Source organism: Urocitellus parryii, chromosome 2 (genome assembly GCF_045843805.1).
Source record: "Urocitellus parryii isolate mUroPar1 chromosome 2, mUroPar1.hap1, whole genome shotgun sequence".
NCBI classification, from domain to species: Eukaryota; Metazoa; Chordata; class Mammalia; order Rodentia; family Sciuridae; genus Urocitellus; species Urocitellus parryii.
In genome coordinates, this window is record NC_135532.1 from 102,194,244 (window position 1) to 102,213,782 (window position 19,539).

Consider the following 19,539-nt stretch of genomic DNA (forward strand, 5'->3'; position numbering starts at 1 on the left):
CTTAGGTCTCTTTATGAAGTTGCAGTCAGTGGGTCAGGTGGAGCTGCAGTCTCATCTGAAGGCTGTTCAAGGAGAATACAATTCCTTGCTCACTACTCTTGTCATCAGGCAGAGTTTTAATTCCATGCCAGTGGACTTTTCCATAGGGGAACTCCTAACCAGACAGGAGGCGTCCATCAGAGAGGAAAAAGTTTGTGGTGGGGAGAACCTTGAAATTTCTAAAATAACATCACATTACCTCTGCTACATTTTGTTTGCTAGAACCAAGCTATAGGGTTCATTCCTCACTCAAGGGAAGACTGCACAAAGGCATGAATACTGGGAGGTGGGAATCATTGGGAGCCATCTTGGTGGTGCCAGTCACATGTAGTCACCCTAATAAGAGGTACATTGTTTCCACATGATACTCCTTATGGTAGAGTGCAAGTAATTATTTGCTGCTATTTTTGTTTTTCTGAAAGAAGAAAATTGGTTCAGCTGTCCCCTTCCCATCTTTTCTCTGTACTTGTTGGGCACACAGTACAGAATTTACTGTACACTGAACTTCTTAGAATAAACCCTAATTGAGAGATTTGATGTTCACAAATTTTCTGCTGAGGAATGCATGTATAGTTTCACATAATATAATTTTTGGGTAGTACTATTAATCATAAAATGCAACAGTTTATGCATTGTGATGGCTTTATTATTTTGAATATGTAAAGTGAGTTTAGAGCCAGATTTAAAGCTTGCTGGTTTGATTATTTGAAACCCTATGCCAAAAGGCTGCAGAACTACAAGTCTGACTCTGATTAATTTTGCTGTTCAGACTGTGCCCTGAGCTTTAGTTGGCTGCTCTTTTGTTGGGAGAATGGAGGAATCACCATGTATACAAATTCCTTGCTTTTATTTTGTTTCTTTCACTCTACTTCCCTTATGCTCAGCCTCTTTGAACATTCCCTTCATCTTTTTATTGAAAGTGCAACCAAGATTTTCATCTGTTGACACTCTTTCCCTAGCCTCTCAGTCTTCTCATCTCTTTTTCTTCCTATATCCCTCATAACAACCTTGAAAAAAGATGGTTTAGAAGTCCTCCTTGTTCCTCTTGGTGCTTTCATAACCTGCTCTTTCCCTCTTAAAAACCCTACCTTTAAATCTCATTATATTCTACCTTATATTCATCTATAGACCTCCTGATTGTTCCCTCATTTCTTTAGGATTATAGCTCATCATAATTTTTTTCTAGCACTACTTCTGTGATGATTTATGGAAATTTCATTATCTATGCAATTTTGTAAAATTCTAGACTTCTCTAAAGATCATATCCTCAGTCTTACCTTGAGGTACTTGCTCCCATGGTTGTTTCCTAAACCTTGACCAATTTCTAGTGACTTGACTGGCACCTTCTCTCAAATCACTCTTAGTACTCCAATGCCAGCAATTCTTCATTGCCCATTACCTACAGTCTATTAATTATACCACTTTTGCATTGACCTTTAGTAGGTCCATCACTGTTATCACACCTTTGCATATACCCTCAATTCAGTTGACCCTTTCTCTAGCCTTTCTATCTTTGCTTGGAAAAATTCCCATCCTCTTATTCATGAATTCTATTATGCATTTAAATGTTAACTGGGAAAAATAGCTGTGCTTGCTATTCTCACTTTAAATTCAAAATCACAAACTTCAAGGGGATTCTTAGTGCTCCCTAGTAGTCATGGTAAACTTTCCCAGTTCATTCAATCTGTGTCTTATTCCTTCATTTCTATCTTCAAACCACTCAACGCTTCTTACTTTTATTCTTAGCAAAAGAGAAATTCTACTAGCTCTCTCACCAATTAGTGGATTCCCTCTGGGTTTTGCTCTCTTTGATCAGTAAGCCCCATTCCCTTTCCAGTATTTATGAACATTGTTCTATAAGTTCTCCCCCTTCTCATGCAGCATTGGTTATTTTTTTCTCTATTAAGAATTTCCATTCATGAATAAACATATACTAACTTACTCCATCTTAAAATATAAAATCTCAAAAAAACCCTCCCAAAATGAAATGAAATAAAATCTCCCTTAACTCTCCTTTTCCCTCCAGCTACTACCTTATTTCTTCTTTTCCTTTGACCGTGAAACTTCTTGAAAGAATTGTCTATATTTAATATTCTCTAGTTTCTCTTTTCCTATTCTCTCTTATACCCTGTCTAAACAGCTGTCGGCTCCACTGTACTGCTGTTGTCAAGGTCAGTGATGCCTTGCATATTCCTAAATCCAATGGTCAGGTCTTTGTCATTTTCTTATACTGAGCATTGCTAGGATTTGTCATGGGTGGTTATTCCCTTCTTGAAATGTTCTCTGATTTGACTTCTTGGAATTCTCCTATCACTCTGGCTGTGAAGCACAGACTTGCTCTATCCATGGTCTGCCCTTTACTGTGCTAATCCTGTTTACAAGCTGACAGCTTTCTGATTTGTATCTCAAGCCCACAACTTTTCCCTAAACTCTAGACTTTTATATTCACAGCCGCTTGACAGCCTCTCTTGAATGTCTGATTGGATTCTCAGTCCTAACATGTCCAAAGCTGAACTTTTGCTCTTCCCACTTAAATCTGCACCTCTCACAGACTTCTTATCTCATTAACTGGCAGCTCAATCTTTCCACATGCTCAGGTAAAACCTTTAAGTGTTGCCATTGACTCTTGTCTTTTCTCTTACCCTACATCCTGTCTGATAGCACATCCAGTTTGACAGCTACTTCAGACTACCCCATTTATCTGGATTCTGAGTGAATCTTACTACCTCCTAATGTTTGCCCTACCCCAGGCTATTTTTGTGTCTGAAATACCAGCATTTCTGATTATTTAAATAGCCTCCTACCTGATCTCCCTGTTTCTGTCTTATAACCCCTCACTCTTCTCTACACATTTGTCTGTTCCTAAAATCACAACCAGAATGATCTAAAAACAAGTCAAATTGTGTCTCCATTTAACATTTTCTAGTAGCCAATACTATTAAAGAAAAAAATGTAATTAATTAATTAATTAATTAATTAATTTTTGTGGTAATGGGGATCACACCCATGGCCAGAGGCATGCTAGGCAAGTGCTCTTCCACTGAGCTATGTCTATATCCCCAGCCTGAAATTAATTTTAATGTTATTTAAACTCATATGTCAAAATATAATCCCTGCATGTAATCTATGTGAGAAGTTATTAATGAAATTATTTTACTTTTCATATAAATTCTTCAAAATCTAATGTGTACTTTATACAGTTTGGATGCTAAATTTTTATTGGAAATACTCAATTTCTATTTAGATTCCATAAAATTTATAATTAAAAAAGTAGATTCATATGCTTCAAGTAGTCTTAAAAGTTTTCTAGTCACTGAATCCACTATTGGTTTTTTAAATTTTAATTAATGTTTTAAAAATTAACAAAATTGGGCTGGGGTTGTGGCTCAGTGGTAGAGTGCTAGCCTAGCATGCATGAGGCACTGGGTTTGATCTTCAGCACCACATAAATGTAAAATAAAGATGTGTCCACCTAAAACTAAAAAAAAAATAAATATTAAAAAATAACAAAGTTGAGTTCCTAGCCACATTTCAAATGCTAAAAAAAAAAAAAAACGTCATTTGAGGCTAGTGACTATCATATTGGACATTGTAGCTCTCTCTCATCATCTGGCTCCTGTTCTTTCACCTCATCTCCTACTACTTTTTCCTTTGGTCCTTCTCCAGCTGTAATGGCTTCCCTTGCTTTGATTATGTCAGATGAAGCCTATTTTAGAACCTTTGCATTTATTGTTTTCTTTCCCTGAAAAGTTCTTCTTAAATAGCTGCACAGTGTGCTCCTTCACTTTCTTTAGGTCTTTTCTCCAGTGTCCCTTTTAGAGGTGTTTTCCCTTGCCAACCTATTTAATATCTGTACCGGTTGTCTTCTGTATCTAGTTCTTCCATTTGTAAGCTGCCTTCTGAAAGAAAAGAGAAGTAAGAGGGGAGAGGTGACCTGATCTACAAAGGAAAGCAGTGAAATACAAGAATTGTCCCATACAGACATCCAAGTAAATGAGTATGTTAGGCAAAAGCACAGAGTAAAGTAAAATTGAGTAAGTGACCATATCTCCTGAGCTTGCTTGCTACCTTAGGTGATATTTTTGTATGCATGCAGACCCCTTATAGATTGTATAAATGCAGCACTCTGCCTTAATGTCCTCTTGCACCTTCTTTGGCACTTAGTATAGCTCTGAACAAAAGGCAGTCTGGAATCTCCTGTATGGGCCTTTTATGTTATATATTCTATGGTGGCCACTCTACCTCTTGTTCTTTTTCAGTACCACCAACTGTTATACTTGCTGATGGTGTAAATGTGTTGGCTTCACGTGTCCTGTGGCTGTGATTATAAATTAAAACACTGACTCATTCTTTCTTTCCTTGTTCATTGTGGTACACTCTTAGTCATTTTCTAAAACAATTCATCTAAGAGGCCTTCCCCAATTCTTCTAACTTAACTCTTCCTCATTGTTGCCTTTACATTCAATGTACTTCTGTTTTTTATATTCTTAGTAGGAACACAATTAAAATAGGATATGAGTTTTTGAGGGCAGGAACTATGCCTTACTACATTTTTCATCTTTAATGTTTTCCTCACTGCCTTGCTATAGGGACCTAGTCAGTACTTGTTGTATTGAATGAATCAGAACACAGAGGAGAAAGCAGAATTGTTATTAATGGAGGAAATTTGTGTTGTTTAAGATATGTGTCTTGAACCCAAGTATTGTACCTTTTTTGTTATTTTATTATTTTATTGGTTCTTTTTGAGCTATACATGATAGTAGAATTCATTTTGATATAATTATATAAGCAAGGAATATATCATATTCTAACTAGAATCCTATTTTTATGGATGTACTTGATGGTGGGATTCACTATGGTGTATTCATATGTGTAAATAGGAAAATTATTTTAGATTTATTCCACTGTCTTTTATTTTCCTATCCCCTCTCCCTTCCCTTCATTCCCTTCGTTTGTTGATATTTTAACCGCTTTGGGAGACAAGAGATATAGAGCCATAGTAAAGGTGGGGAACAGTAAAATCGAAGATCAGTCCCTGAATAGGAAAGAGGCTAAGGATTGCAATGCTCAGATGAGCTTACTGTGTAAGAAAATCAAGAGAATAAATATAGGGCTCATTGGCAGTGTGAGACATTGGGTTCAATTCTCAGCACTGCGTATAAGTAAACAAAATAAAGGGTTCATTGACAACTAAAAAAATTAAAAACAGAATGCAAATATACTGCCAGGTACACTGGCACACTCCTGTAATCCCAGTGGTTTGGGAGGCTGAGGCAGAAGAATTGCAAGTTTAAAGCCAGCCTCAGCAACTTTGCAAGGCTCTAAGCAATTTAGCAAGACCCTGTCTCAGAAATAAAAAAGGGATAGGGCTGTGGTTCAGTGGTTAAGTGCCCCGTGTTCAATACCCAGTATCCCCCAAACAAACAAACTAAACATAAACAGAATGGCAGAACCTACCTGTTTGTAATACAGATATGCTTTTTTCTCTTTTATACTACCTTTGTCCTTATGTCCATTTGATGGTCTGATATCTGGGTGAAGAGCGTTAGGAAACCTTATTTGTAAACCAAGGGATGGGGAGTAGATAATTAATAAGCATCTTTCTAACTCTGATTTTGTTTATATTAGAAGTGCTTTAATGATACCCTGGTGGGCACAGTACTTTTTGTAACTTCTGCTTTTTTGCTTCTGCTTTGGTCTTTATAGATGGAATTCATACTAAAACCACTAAACTGTTTGGGTTGTCTATGAGGATATTGGGGTAGCAAGTTCAGAGTATGAAAATGTGTATTAATTTTTAAAAATTATGTGTAGATGGACACAATACCTTTATTTATTTATTTTTTTAAGTGTGGTGTTGAGAACTGAACCCAGTGCTTTATACATGATTGGCAAGCGCTCTACCACGGAGCCACAACCCCAGCCCTATTTTTGATGACTTTATTATCAGGAACTAGAGTTTGTGCAGTTCTCCAGAATTATTTTTGGTGACTTAAAAATTTAAACCAGCACCCTATCTTGGCAGTGAGCTCTTTACTGAATTGGGTATCTGAGTAAACTGAAAAAGTTACTTCTTTCTTCCTATGATAATTCATTGCTAATGGGTGGTGGCAGTGTGTAAGCATATTCTAGCAGGAATCAGAGAGCGCAAAGGGACAAAAATCTTCTTTCCCTCATTCTTCATTTTATTCATTTTTTAAAATTTGTTTTACTAGTTACTCTTCATTTTAAATAATGTTAAGTATTACAAATTAATATAAAAAGGTATTACTGACCAAAATAGATATTCAAGAAATAGTATAGTAGAGCAAACCCCACATACAAGTAAAATGAGGTAAGTGTCTGTCCTTTATTCTTTATATTCTTAACTTTCCATGCTTACCCAGCTTTACCCAGTTCAGATAGATTGCTCTGTTGGACCCATAGATCACCCTACTTCTGAACTGTTTCCTTCAAAGAAGGTATGTCAACTTCATTATTGTAGTCACTGTTTTTGCTTACATCTGCCTCCTTGCATTGAAGCCCCTCTGCGACTGTCTTAAGGGACTTCCACTTGTATCAGCTTGATGACTGTGAAGTCTGCACCCTTTTCTTGGCCCACAGCCAAATATTATCTCCTTAAATGTATACTGAACAGAAGTACATTCCTATCTATTGCTCACATATATGACATCCAACAGTTAATGAAGAAACTTAGCTGATTTCATAGCACAAATGCCCAGTTGCTTTATTGACAGTTTGCAGGACTTCCTTCCCACAGTTGTTTTTAGTGAGGACTGGATGTCTTCTTTCTTCTTCAATTTATTAATTATGGTATTGTCACATTTTTTTTCTCAGAATAATTAATAAAGTATTTACAAAATATATTTACTATTTCCTCTCTAATTCTAACTTTAAAATGAACCAAGTTGTTCTATACTCTATAAATTATGTTGATTTCCCAAACTCTTCTGCCAGTTGCATTTTCAAAATTTGTAGTTTCTCATTGATTTTCTTTTTTTTTTGTCATTTTTTTTTTGAGAGAGAGAGAGAGAGAGAGGTTTTTTAATATTTATTTTTTAGTTTTCGGTGGATACAACATCTTCATTTTATTTTTATGTGGTGCTGAGGATCAAACTCAGCGCCCCACGCATGCCAGGCAAGCGCGCTACCGCTTGAGCCACATCCCCAGCCCTCATTGATTTTCTTATTTTTGAAATTGAGTGTTCTTTTTTTGCCATTATACATGAGCTCTATTATTATTATTATTATTATTTTGCATTTTTTTTGCATTTTTCTTCATATCTACATTATTTATTATTTATTTTGCATTGCGATTCTTAATACTTTATACCACAATTTATAATATCTCTGTATATAAGGTATGTTGACACCAAATTCACATCTTCATACATGTATTTTGTATGATGATGGTCTCTTTCCACCATCCATGCTATTCTCCTTCTCTCTCCCTTTCCCTCCTACCCCTATTCCCTATCTAGAGGTAATCTTCCTCCCATGGTCTCTCTCCCTACCCCATTTTGAGTCACCCCCCTTATATCAGAGAAGACATTCGGCATTTGTTTTTTGGGATTGGCTAACTTCACTTAGCATAATCTGCTCTAATGCCATCCATTTCCCTGCAAATGCCATGATCTTATTCTTTTTTAGTGCTGAGTAATATTCCATTGTGTTTATTTTTTTATTATTATTATTATTTTAATATTTATTTTTTAGTTATCGGCGGACACAACATCTTTGTTTTGTATGTGGTGCTGAGGATCGAACCCGTGCCGCACGCATGCCAGGCGTGCGCGCTACCGCTTGAGCCACATCCCCAGCCCTCCATTGTGTTTATTTATTTATTTTTTTAAATTTTTTTTTTTAAAGAGAGAGTGAGAGAGAGAGAGAATTTTTTAATATTTATTTTTTAGTTTTTGGCGGACACAACATCTTTGTTTTGTATGTGGCCTGAGGATCGAACCTGGGCCGCACGCATGCCAGGCGAGTGTGCTACCACTTGAACCACATCCCAAGCCCCCCTCCATTGTGTTTAAATGCCACATTTTTTAATCCATTCATCCACTGAAGGACATCTAGGTGGCTCCACAGTTTAGCTATTGTGAATTGTGCTGCTATAAACATTGATGTGGCCGCCTCCCTATAGTATGCTGTTTTTAGGTCCTTTGGGTAATAGCTGGGTCAAATGGTGGTTCCATTCCCAGCTTTCCAAGGAATCTCCATACTGCTTTCCGTATTGGCTGCACCAATTTTCAGTCCCACCAGCAGTGTATGAGTGTACCTTTTCCCTCCTCATCCTCGCCAGCACTTGTTGTTTGTCTTCATAAAGGCTGCCATTCTTACTGGAGTGAGATGGTATCTTAGAGTAGTTTTAATTTGCATTACTGAAATTGAGTGTTCTTTAGGAGAAAAACAGAAAAAGGTCTTTGGCATTTTGAACCGAACACTGCAGTTTCCATTTATTTTGATACCTGAGAGAAAAGTCACCTGCTTAAGTGTCCCACATAGTGAGGAAGCAAATAATACTTAGAGGAATCTTGCTTCATCTTCCTTAGGTTAGATTATAAGTAGCTATTTGATGTTGTGGGTGATGCTATGAATTTGTGATTTGCATGGCTTCAGATGTCATAATTTTTCCCCTACTTTCTAGGAAGTAACAGCTAGCAGTCGCCACTATGTTGACAGGCTATTTGACCCTGATCCCCAGAAAGTTCTACAAGGTGTCATGTAAGTAGTATGTATTTAAGAGTCTATCAAAAAGTCTTGTTTGTTTTCATGTTTTAATCTGCCAAATTTTATAATTATGAAAATGCAATTTTCCTTCCATTTGGCTTCTTTTTGAAAAGACTGCTTGACATTCATGACTTTTAACATTTTACTATAAATAATTGTCTGTTGGATAGCTATTAACTGACATAATTATCTTTATTTTTTGTAGAATTATTGTTTTAAACTTAAAAATTTTCCCCTGGAGAATACTTTTGCTACGTTAATATCCACAGAAGCCAGAGAATAAAATTAATCTTTTGTAATTAGAATGCAGTGGGAGAATAGGTTAGTAGGTTTTGTTGTGCTTTGTTTTTTGGTTAACTCACCAACTGCCACAGTTTCCCAGTGATGTTTTATATATCAGAATTTCGAACTAAACAATCATCAGAAAATTGAAACAACTCTTGATAAGCTTAATGCCCTTTTTTTTCCTCCAAAATTTCATCATGTTTAATGAAAAGAAGCATTTTTAAGCAGTATCCTGGAGGTGATTATTTTTTAAAAAATGAAATGGGACAAATGGGGTAAAATTTCAAGTGACTGAAAGGTGAATTTTCTCTCCTTTTGATGTTTAACACAGTATGCTCCTAACACATTAGTTTTACGGAAAAAGTTCTAACCTAAGGCTCCTCACAGGATTAGAAACACCCAGGACCCACAGGCCTGAACTGTGTTCGACGAAAGAAGGATACAAAAAATGGTAAAGATGAGGTACATTAGTGGTAGCAGTGAGGGCACAAATGCCTTTTTTCTTCTCTTACCCTGTTGTTGGTGTCAGCCTAATAGTACCTTAAGTGTAACTCTTTCTCAGCCATACAAGGCTAGGATGCCTTATTTGTAGAAGTTTCTTCTGACTGGAATTTGTTTTCAAAGCTCCCACTGCCCCAAAAGGCAATATGGAGGGATGTTTGGGATATGTGAATTTGTAAAAGGAGGCAAAAGAAGTGTATATTGCTGTTCAAACTGAGGTGGAACTGCCTGGGACCCACCTAAGATAATTGACACTTTACCTTTACATCTTCTGTTTACAGAAACAATAATAGATATATTTCTTGTTTTCTCATTGTGGTAGTGTTTGTCTTTGTCCCCTTAACTAGGACACTTTGTGATGATTAAGTCTGCTCTTTTAAAAACTAGTTTGATTATTGCCAGGAGAAGTGGTATTAAATCCTTCTATTAATCAAATCAGTTTGGATTATACTTACATGCACAAATTAGTTGAGGGGATAGGTTTAATTTGACATTTCTCCTGAGACCAGACAAGCATTCTCCACATGCAGCCAGACAGCTCTATATATTGACAGTCCTAAATAACTATCAATAGTTAAAATATCGAAAACATAAGACTCATTTAAGATTAGATGATGATGTACTAATGCTGCTACAGTTGTTTAGGAGGAAGCTAGTTTTTAATCAAAGATTTTTCACGATAAATATGTATACTGAGTTGTATTTGATATGAGTAGTTTGTCACTTTGAGAAATTTTTAATTTACCAAAGAATACTGTAACTTTTTAAAAGTTGATAAAATATCAAATAAGAGACAAAAGAACATTGAGAAAGATTGAATTATAACAAAGCAACTAAAGTGTGGTTTGATAGCCTTACTGCCTCTTGAACAATTATGAAGTCTCAAACACAATTAGCTGCCAGCTAGACAGACAAAGAAAGGCTGTTCATGTGGGATGGTAGAGTGGAAAGAGCAGGGACTTTGGTGTTGGACAATAGTGGGTTATGACATTTCCTGGTGGGGTTCCTTCCTAGCTGTGTGATTGGGCAAATTACTTAATTTCTTTGACCCTTCATTTCATCGTCTGTAAAGCATTGTTTTTCCAGCTATTTGTGAGAATTAAGTCAGAAATTAAAAATTCAGTGCCTTGTGTGTTGTGGATGCCCACCAGCTGGCACTTAAGTAGTTAGTTGTTATTAGCTCCAAGATAAAATAACTTAAAAAATAAGATGATTCTCTGCACAGAATTAAAAGGAAAGTTCAAATTAAAGAATCAAACATAAAACAATTTGAAAAAAAAGAGGAAGTGGGACTAGAATTCTTGACTTAAACAAGAGAATACAAACCATAACACATTCTGGTAAATGTGATTGCTACTTATAATACTAACATCTGTTTATAGTTTGAAAAGAATAGATTACCCAGCATTTTTTCCCCTTATGTCAGAGTAGAGCTGGCCTTATGGAGGTTTATTTGATATGATTTTACAAAGCTTCCTTTTTTTTAGGTAGAAATACTTATTCTTTCTGACTTAATTTTTTCTTGAGTTACAACATTATCTGAAAATTAATTTTAGAATGAAAAATAAATTATATTTTAAACATTTTATTTATTTAATACAATATTGATAGAGGGAAAGGGAACCAAAATGATACTTAGGAAAAGAAAGTTGACCAATTTTTTTCCCTTTTTATGTGTCTTATACAACTATTGAGTCACACAGAGACCATTACTAGACCAAAATAGGTAGGTAGGTAAAAAAGATGGCCACAGAGTGTAAACAAGTAAGGTACTATGCTAATTTTAGGCAAGAAAAAGAGAGGCTGAGGTAATCTTATTTAAATCCAAAATATCCAATTGGAAGGACATAAAAATTTGACAAGAATTATAGCTTTGTCTGTAAAACAACTACAGTTTTATCATTTTCTAGCTACATTCGATTTGATTTTTGTCAATAAAGATTGAAAACATCTAAAACATACTAACAGAAAAAAACAAAATTGAGGAAATTGAAGGTATCAGTTTTCATCAGTTTATAATCTACTGAGTTAGAGCCATAGCTCCACCCATAAACATAAGGAACATTTTTGTAGATAACCCATATCACCGAGGAATGTTTTACCCAATCAGTGAAAAATAATATTCAGCATCAGAACTGGTTGTTTTTCAGTTGTTGAAGAATGGGAGTTATCAAAACGTAACATTTTTTTGGTACAATATTTGAAATAAATTTAAATGATCTTATTGTATCAAAGGCTTGAATATCACCATAAGCCCAAGAGCAATGGGGCCAACTAATAAAGGACTGAAACTTCTAAAACTGTGACCCAAAATAAACATTTCCTCTTTATAAAAAAAAAAAAAGGCTTGAATACAAAATCAGGTCTTTTTCTCTATTTTTTAATGGAATACTTCATGAATTTACATGTCTTCCTTGCAGAGGGGCCATACTAATCTTCTCTATATCATTCCAATTTTAGTATATGTGCTGCTGAAATGAGCACATGTTCTTTTCTCTACAAGAGCAAAATATCATATGCATAACTGAATAGATTATTAGACATGGTATAAGATATGAATAGAGAGAAAAGGGAGGTCCCTGGTGTAAGTCATGAACTATATAGCCTTTGTAACTACATGAAAGAATATGCATCTATATTGGATGAACTACCCTGCATTGCAAATTCTGGGCTTCCTCTCATGTGGAGATCTGCATGTGATTTTAAGAAACAATTGCAGGGCAATTTTTAGTGAGGTTATTATGGTATTTGTTCAATCATATTAAATCTGATAGTTGAAGACAATAGCTTTTCAAGTGCTTTTGTAGCTCGAGTCTAAGTTAGTTAAATACTGTGTAGTATATGTGTCTTTTAAAACATATCTAAACTAGAGCTCTTGATCTGGTTCTTACTTTACTGATTCATAATGAAAAGATTGGCAGATATTCCTTTGTGGCCCTGTGTTGATATCCCCGTGATAAAAGGCAAAAAACTGATAGAAGCAAATGTGACTGGACTTGTCCTTTCAAAGTTGAATAGAATCAACTAGACTCTTCTGATTTAATATACCGACAGTTGCAGATGGTTTAAAATTGTGTGTGTGTGTGTATTTTTTTAAACCAAGAATCCATTTCTAAAGTGTCTTATTAAGTATTTTACTGTATTGATGAAATGAGTTTATTTTGATAATGATTTTCTGGTTCAATTTACTAACTCTGATTTCAGTATAGACAGATTCCATTTTCTTACATGAGCTAAAGATAAATTTCTATAAAATGAAACATTAGGGTTTTGAGAACTAAGGGTTAAGTTTTAGGATAATTCTAAATATCCTGAAAAAGAAATGCCTTTAGAAAGCTTATCACCTAATACATTTAATCTGTAATTTTAAAAAGTGTTTTGAGTAGCCAGGCATGGTGGCACACGCCTATAATCCCAGCAACTTGAGAGTCTTAGGTACTAGGATTGCATGTTTGAGGGCAGCCTGGGCAATTTAGTGAGTCCTTGTCTCAAAAATAAAAAAAAGAACTGGGGTTGTAGCTCAGTTGTAAAGTGCCCCTGGCTTCAATCTCCATACACAAATGAATTTCTCAAAGACAGTACTAATATCAGATGTAATAGAGTAATCTTGAGTCTTACTTGTTTAAAACTATGTATTCTGAAACAGAATTTAGTCAGAATTATGGTTAAAAGGGTGGCAAGATTTCCAGACTTTGTTAGATAATATTGGGAGTCCTGCATACATATAAGCTGTTTGTATGTGTGTAATATTAACTTTGAACATCAAGAATAGCTGTATATTTGTATGCCTATGTGTATATATATTTTCATATTTATAAATTGCCTATTTGCTGCCACATTTTTCTATAATGTTTAATACATTTTTATGTGTCTTTTGAATGATTGTGTTTAAATATTCTACAAAAATATTTGGGCATTACTAATGCACTTGTTTTAAATTGTACTCTTCATTTTTGGAGAATGTGATTTATATTCATATATTGATAAAGAATTAAATACAATAAATATCCTACTTTCTGAGCTAGTATTAAATTTTAAAATTTATGCATTCACTTGTTATTAAGGAGCCATTAAAATGCGGTAGAAGGAAGATTAAATATTTACAATAATTTTTTGATGGTTTTATACATATCAGAACTATATCTGAAACTACATGTATTCCAAACATTTGCATCACAGAATAATTTGTAAGAATGAGCTGGGCGCAGTGATGCACGCCTATAATCCCAGTGGCTTGGGAGGCTAAAGCAAGAGGATTGCAAGTTCAAAGCCATCCTCAGCAATTTAGTGAGGCCCTAAGCAACTCAGTGAGACCGTGTCTCTAAACAAAAACAAAACAAAAAAAGGGCCTGGGGATGTGGCTCAGTTGTTGAGTGCCCCTGAGTTCAATATCCCCATTATAAAAAAAAGTATGAAACTAAATTTGCTGTCAATTCTCAGGTCTTTTTGGTTTCTATATCTAGTAGATATACAATAAGTACTTAAGTTAACTTGAGCTAAAGTTTTCTGTAAAAAGTTTGCTCCCTTTTAAAGCTTTTTGTAAAAATAACTTTAGTTTGAATAATAGATCATCATTATGAAATTCTTTTTAAATTGGCAATTTACATATGGCCAGTTGTTAGTTTGGAATACCCAAACAAGCTTGGTAACGGAAAGCTTATTGTACTGGGTGTTTTAATACTGCGTTTTCCAAAAACAGCATTATAATAATCGTGAGGGCAGAAAATGAGTACTTTTATAATTTTCAAACTTCAAATAATTTTTATTGGTTGTTTATTTTGTTACCTTATTCTTAGCTACCTATAAATATGGTTTCCCCCCCCTATTTTATGGGTGAATGTGTTATGAACAGTGAGTGTTCATAAGTAGGTCAAACCTTATCAGATTGTAGTTTTTAGTATCCACTATAATGTTTGGTTATTTTATATTGATTAGACTAAACATGATTATAGAGTTGTGTTCTAAATAAGAGCTGCTTCAGGTAAGTGAAAGTAATACTGGTTCAAAATGAAAATAATATTGATCTTTAGCTCGGGGCTTCAACCTTCAATACTTTTTTAAAGATAATTTTTGTTTTTAGAGGATAATAGGTTTTCAGTTAAAATTTATGCTATTTTTGACTGTTTAGAAGTAAATGCGCTTATACCTGATTGACTGAAACTTTGTTTCTCAAGGATATTCAAATTTTTTCTTTAGCTTTTGTTAGTGTTAGGCATAGTTAGTGTTTACTTTCTCTCACTATTGATCGCCTTTACGATCCTCTAATTTAGAGGTAACTGTGGTATGTTTTACAGTGTATGTTTTAATATTTGAGCCTTTTTTCTCTAATTTCTTTCAGAGCAAAAGATGCTTATTGACTGAAATTTTGTTTCTCTAGGAAATTCCAATTCTTTAGTTAGTTTTTGCTATTATTTTAATGGCATAGTTTAGTGTTTATTTTTTCTTAGTATTGATTACCTTTATGATCTTCTAATTTAGACAAAATTGCAGTAGGCATTGTGTATGTTTTAATATTTGAGACTCTTTTTTTCCTAATTGATCTCTTTCAGAGCAAAGAAAGGAAATGAAGCACAAAGTTTAACCTACATGTGAAAGTGGGTGCCTCATTTATTAGTTTGCAAATTTAAGATTCTGTCTAGATTTTAGCTGAAATTGTTACTTGACAAATGCATATTTAGAACATCTTAATATTGTTTTCTCTTCTTTCATCCCCTGGAAGTGGGATATCCTCAAGGCTTACTTTTTTTTTTTTTTTTTTTTTTTTTTTTTGCCTTTCTACCTGGATATTCTTGTCTCACCTCAAAATAATTCAGTGTGTTTCAAGTCAGGATAGATGCTTATCTTTAAGCTTCCTAATGTTTTCTGTGTCTAGACATGAATTAGTCATTCAAGATATGCCACAAAAAATTTCCTGTACCTATTGAATCATCTCATTAACTTCTTCCTCAAAATGTCCTTTGTTTTAATGATTCCAGTGGCTGTTATCCTAATTATTCTCACATAGTCAGATCACCAGGGGGTTTGGTTAATTCCTTTAACATTTATTAAGTGCCATGCATTGTGTACTAGTATAGGGTGTTTAAGAATGAATAATGTAGTCACTGGCCTAGAGAATTTAAAGGTCTAATGAAGAAGTCAAATAATTAAAGAGGCAATCCACATATAGTTTGGTGAATACTAAGATGATAACAAAGCACAGCCTCCTTGGAACCATAAAGGGGAAGCATCAGCCATTTAGGTCCCCGTTGACTCTAGTCTTATCAGCATGCCAATACATTCCACATTCAGCTTATCTTACTTAGGCACTGCTTCCTTCATGCTACTTCTGTGTTCAAAACCATAATTGCTCCTTAATCCATCTCCCTTTAGTTTGTCCTTTCTCCCTGTTACTTTTCTAGCTTTGTTTCATGCTACCCTGAAATTAACCTTCTTTTCAGTTCTTGTCTCACCCCAGAAACAAGCTATATTCCTTTCTAATATGATCATCTGTGAAGGCTTTTCATTTCGCCCTCCCCATCCACTTATCCAAGTCCTGACCATTTTTTAAGGGTTGTCTTAGTTCCTACCATAGCCTCAATGATATGTTAACCATCAAATTTTCCTGTCCATATAAACACTGAGTTTATAGCATAACACTGCCTTACATTGTTAGTGTTATTTTTATCTTTCTAAAGAGATCTTAAACTCTTCAGAACAGGCATTTCCTTGTGTGATGGTTTTGGGTCCTTCAAATAGCCCACTATAGTACTGTGCTCAAAAACTAATAGTTGAGTTTCAGTAGAATATAAGTAGGGCATCACTGTCCCACATTTAAAGTTGATAGGCAGAAGGTTATATTCCATTGATCTCTGGGAAAAGAATGTCTGAGTAAAACTTAGAGATACTTTTATTTTGTATAACAATGTAAAAAGTGAAAAAGGAACTGAATTTATCAAATTCATTTTTATTTTCCATCTGTTTGCTATAAATGCCTAATGTGCTGGAGGTAAGGCAAAACTCATTTGGCTTAAAAGACATTGGTTGAGACTATTGACTCTGTCATTTAATATGGAGTTCTGAAAAAAATCTCCAAACATGAGTTATAACTTCCTCATTTGTAAAATGGGGTTAATATTATACAAGATGTAATGAAGGTGAAATAATGTAGTGGTTATGGCATATTTTAGAAGCTTTAAATAATATATAGATTTTACATAGTTTTGTTGTATTCCCATCTTGGATGTTAACTGTGTTTGCATTTTTAAAAAAGTATGTATTTCTGGGCTGGGGATGTAGCTCATTGTCATTGGTGAGGCCCTGAGTTCAATCCCCACAGTGTGACAAAAAGAAAAAAAGTACATATTTCTATGTAGTACATTTTCTCAAATCACTATAATTAATGATCCCTAGATAGTAACTTCTCTGATATTTCCAGGCCAGATTTACTTTAATGCTGCTAAAGATGAATAGATTTCTATTCTAACAAGTGATAAGTTTATTTTGATGGAGGGACACCTAGCCCAGACCTTGAGGTCTCAGGTCATGCTTCCTAGAGGAAGTGACATTGACACCTAAGTTCAGACTGGAAGGATGAATGAAATTAGCCAAGGGACCATATAAGGAAGGGAATAAGAAATGTTGAGTGAGTGAGAGAGTGAGAGAGAGAGAGAGAGACACTACATTGTACTTAGATCTGCCAGAGAGGGGGAAATATGGTGATTATTGTCTCTTTTGGTTTTATCACTTTCATAGAAGTGACCTACTAGCATCCCTTTATAATAACTGAATAGAATTTATTTACTGGGCATGAAAATTCCCCCCCCCCGCCAATTAGCATGGATATATTTTCTTACCAGAGCCAAAACAATTCTTTTTTCCTTAGACATTACTTCATTTTTATTAATAAGTGTTCTCTTCAGCTTGCATTTAGTCTATAACCACTGGCTGCCTCTTCATGTTTTTTTTTTTTTTTTTTGTAAATTAAGAGAACTGGAAAATTGGTTTTGGAGTGGTTTTTGTTTGCTTTGTCTATAAAAACATTTACTTTAGCACAGTTGCCAATGTTTGAAATGGGCTCATAGGTAATATGGAGACAAATACCTCATTTCTGCTTAGTTTTGGAAGAATGGAGAGGAAACTGGGAAAATATTAAGGTGGGGAGTTCTGTAATAGGGTACCCAGAATGGCACCTGGCACAAAGTAGACTCTTAAGTAGATAGTTAGATGAATGCGCTGCATTTAGTGAAGGCTGAACACAGTAGAGAAGGGAAAATGACAAAAGTAAATGAATAGCCGCAGAGTTAAGATCTATAAGCTGATGAATTGAAACCTAAGCCTGTAAGAAGGAAACAGAGGCATCCACAAGGAGGCAGGAGCCTGGATGTGAAACCTTTCCCAAACTACAATTTACTAACTGAACTGAGGCTTTGATATTTTACCATTCTATAATCATATGTCAGAACTTGGTAAAAACTTCAATAAACTTCATTTGGTTTAGTAGCAAAATTAAAAAAACATTGTTATATATCTCTTATAAACCATATAGAAACCTGAGGGATAGTTTAAAGAGAGGGATATCTCAGGCTGTGTAAGACCTATATGCAGATACTGAGAACAAGTAATTTCAGTGTTTGGCTCAAGGCTTGTAAAAGTGCTGTTCAGAAACTTGTGGGGAGAATCTACTTTCAGCACCTCCCTTGTCATAGCAGTATTTTTCTATAGTAATTGAAGAAGGTAAATGTAAAGAAGGATCGTTACCACCACCACCACAACCCCACCATGCTGGGTATTGAATCTGGGCCTTGCACATGCTAGACAGGTGTTCCACCCCTGGGCTGTATTCCCAGCCCATCACCAGAGTTTTACATGCCAGTGAATATATCTGGTGTTGTAAATATGTATTTATTTTATATATATATATATATATTTGTAATTGTGCACGTATCTTTATTTTTATGTGGTGCTGAGTATCAAACCCAGGGCCTCACACGTGCTAGGTGAGCATTCTACCGCTGAGCCACAACCCCAGCCCCAGTTATTTATTTTTTTAAAGTAACTTTTCCCCTCAGGTTTTCTACAAGATTTATGTTTTGCTAACAGTACAACTTCTTGAGATTGTAACTTTTAAGGTTGTCAGAAAATTTCTACGTATTATAGAGCACTACTAGCCAGAAGAGGAAAAGTAAAAAGAGATGTTGAATCAGTGTTTAGGAACTTATTGGGATGTAAAAGAAATGGTTGAGCTAAAAACTTCAATGCTACCAATGATCTAATATTTGCATACCTAACTTCCCTGTATTAGAAATATTTTTAAAATATTTATTTTTTAGCTGTAGTTGGACATGATACCTTTATTTTACTTATTTATTTTCATGTGGTGCTGAGGATCAAACCGAGAGTCTCGCATGTGTGAGGCAAGCGCTCTACCGCTAAGCCACAACCCTAATCCCTTATTAGAAATATTTTATAATGCCTCTTGTTCTCTCTTGAAATTAAGTTCACAGATATATAACCTGCTTACATACATAATTCCAAAATAATATAATGCCTCATCTGCTTACAATATAAAAAGAGAAAAGAAAGATATAATTTATAATGTTGCGATATGTAAATGCTTTGGTCTAACTGCAGTAGGAGATAATATGGGTGCAAGAACCACAATGTAAACTGATTATGGATATGTGGTATTGACTGATACAAATGCCACTGAACTGGTGATCTGATTTTTCCATAGTGATAAAAAGCACATCTTTCTTTTTTTTGTCAGGAGAAGCACAATACTGAAAAATTCAGTTTTCTTTTAAACTACGCAAAGATGCTTTTTATCTGTTTCTGAAACCATTTCCTGCCTTTCTTGTACACTTCTAAAAACTGGTTGGGGGCGATAATGCCTCCCTGCCCACTTTGAGAACTCCTGCTGTATATTAAGATAGCAGTGCTGTCCAATCAGGGAAGTAATTTTAAAACATTAGTAGTTCTGGGTTTGTTTTGAGCTGTACAGTT

At 34.9% G+C, this 19,539-nt stretch overlaps 1 protein-coding gene and 1 non-coding gene across 3 annotated transcripts in view; one reads left to right on the top strand and one right to left on the bottom strand.

Moving 5' to 3' along the window:
• The window catches only part of Armc8 (armadillo repeat containing 8), a 100,739-nt gene that overhangs the window by 15,301 nt on the left and 65,899 nt on the right, over nucleotides 1–19,539 (top strand). Inside the window, exon 2 of one of the 2 annotated variants that reach the window (XM_026384990.2) lies at nucleotides 8,690–8,766. The exons of the other annotated variant lie outside the window; for it this stretch is intronic. Coding sequence (XP_026240775.1) covers nucleotides 8,690–8,766 — 77 coding nt within the window. The remainder of the gene's footprint in view (nucleotides 1–8,689; nucleotides 8,767–19,539) is intronic. 2 annotated transcript variants of the gene reach the window in all.
• LOC113180240 (U6 spliceosomal RNA) lies at nucleotides 11,936–12,042 on the bottom strand. Its single transcript, XR_003300450.1, has one exon. It is a non-coding gene; the product is annotated as a U6 spliceosomal RNA (small nuclear RNA).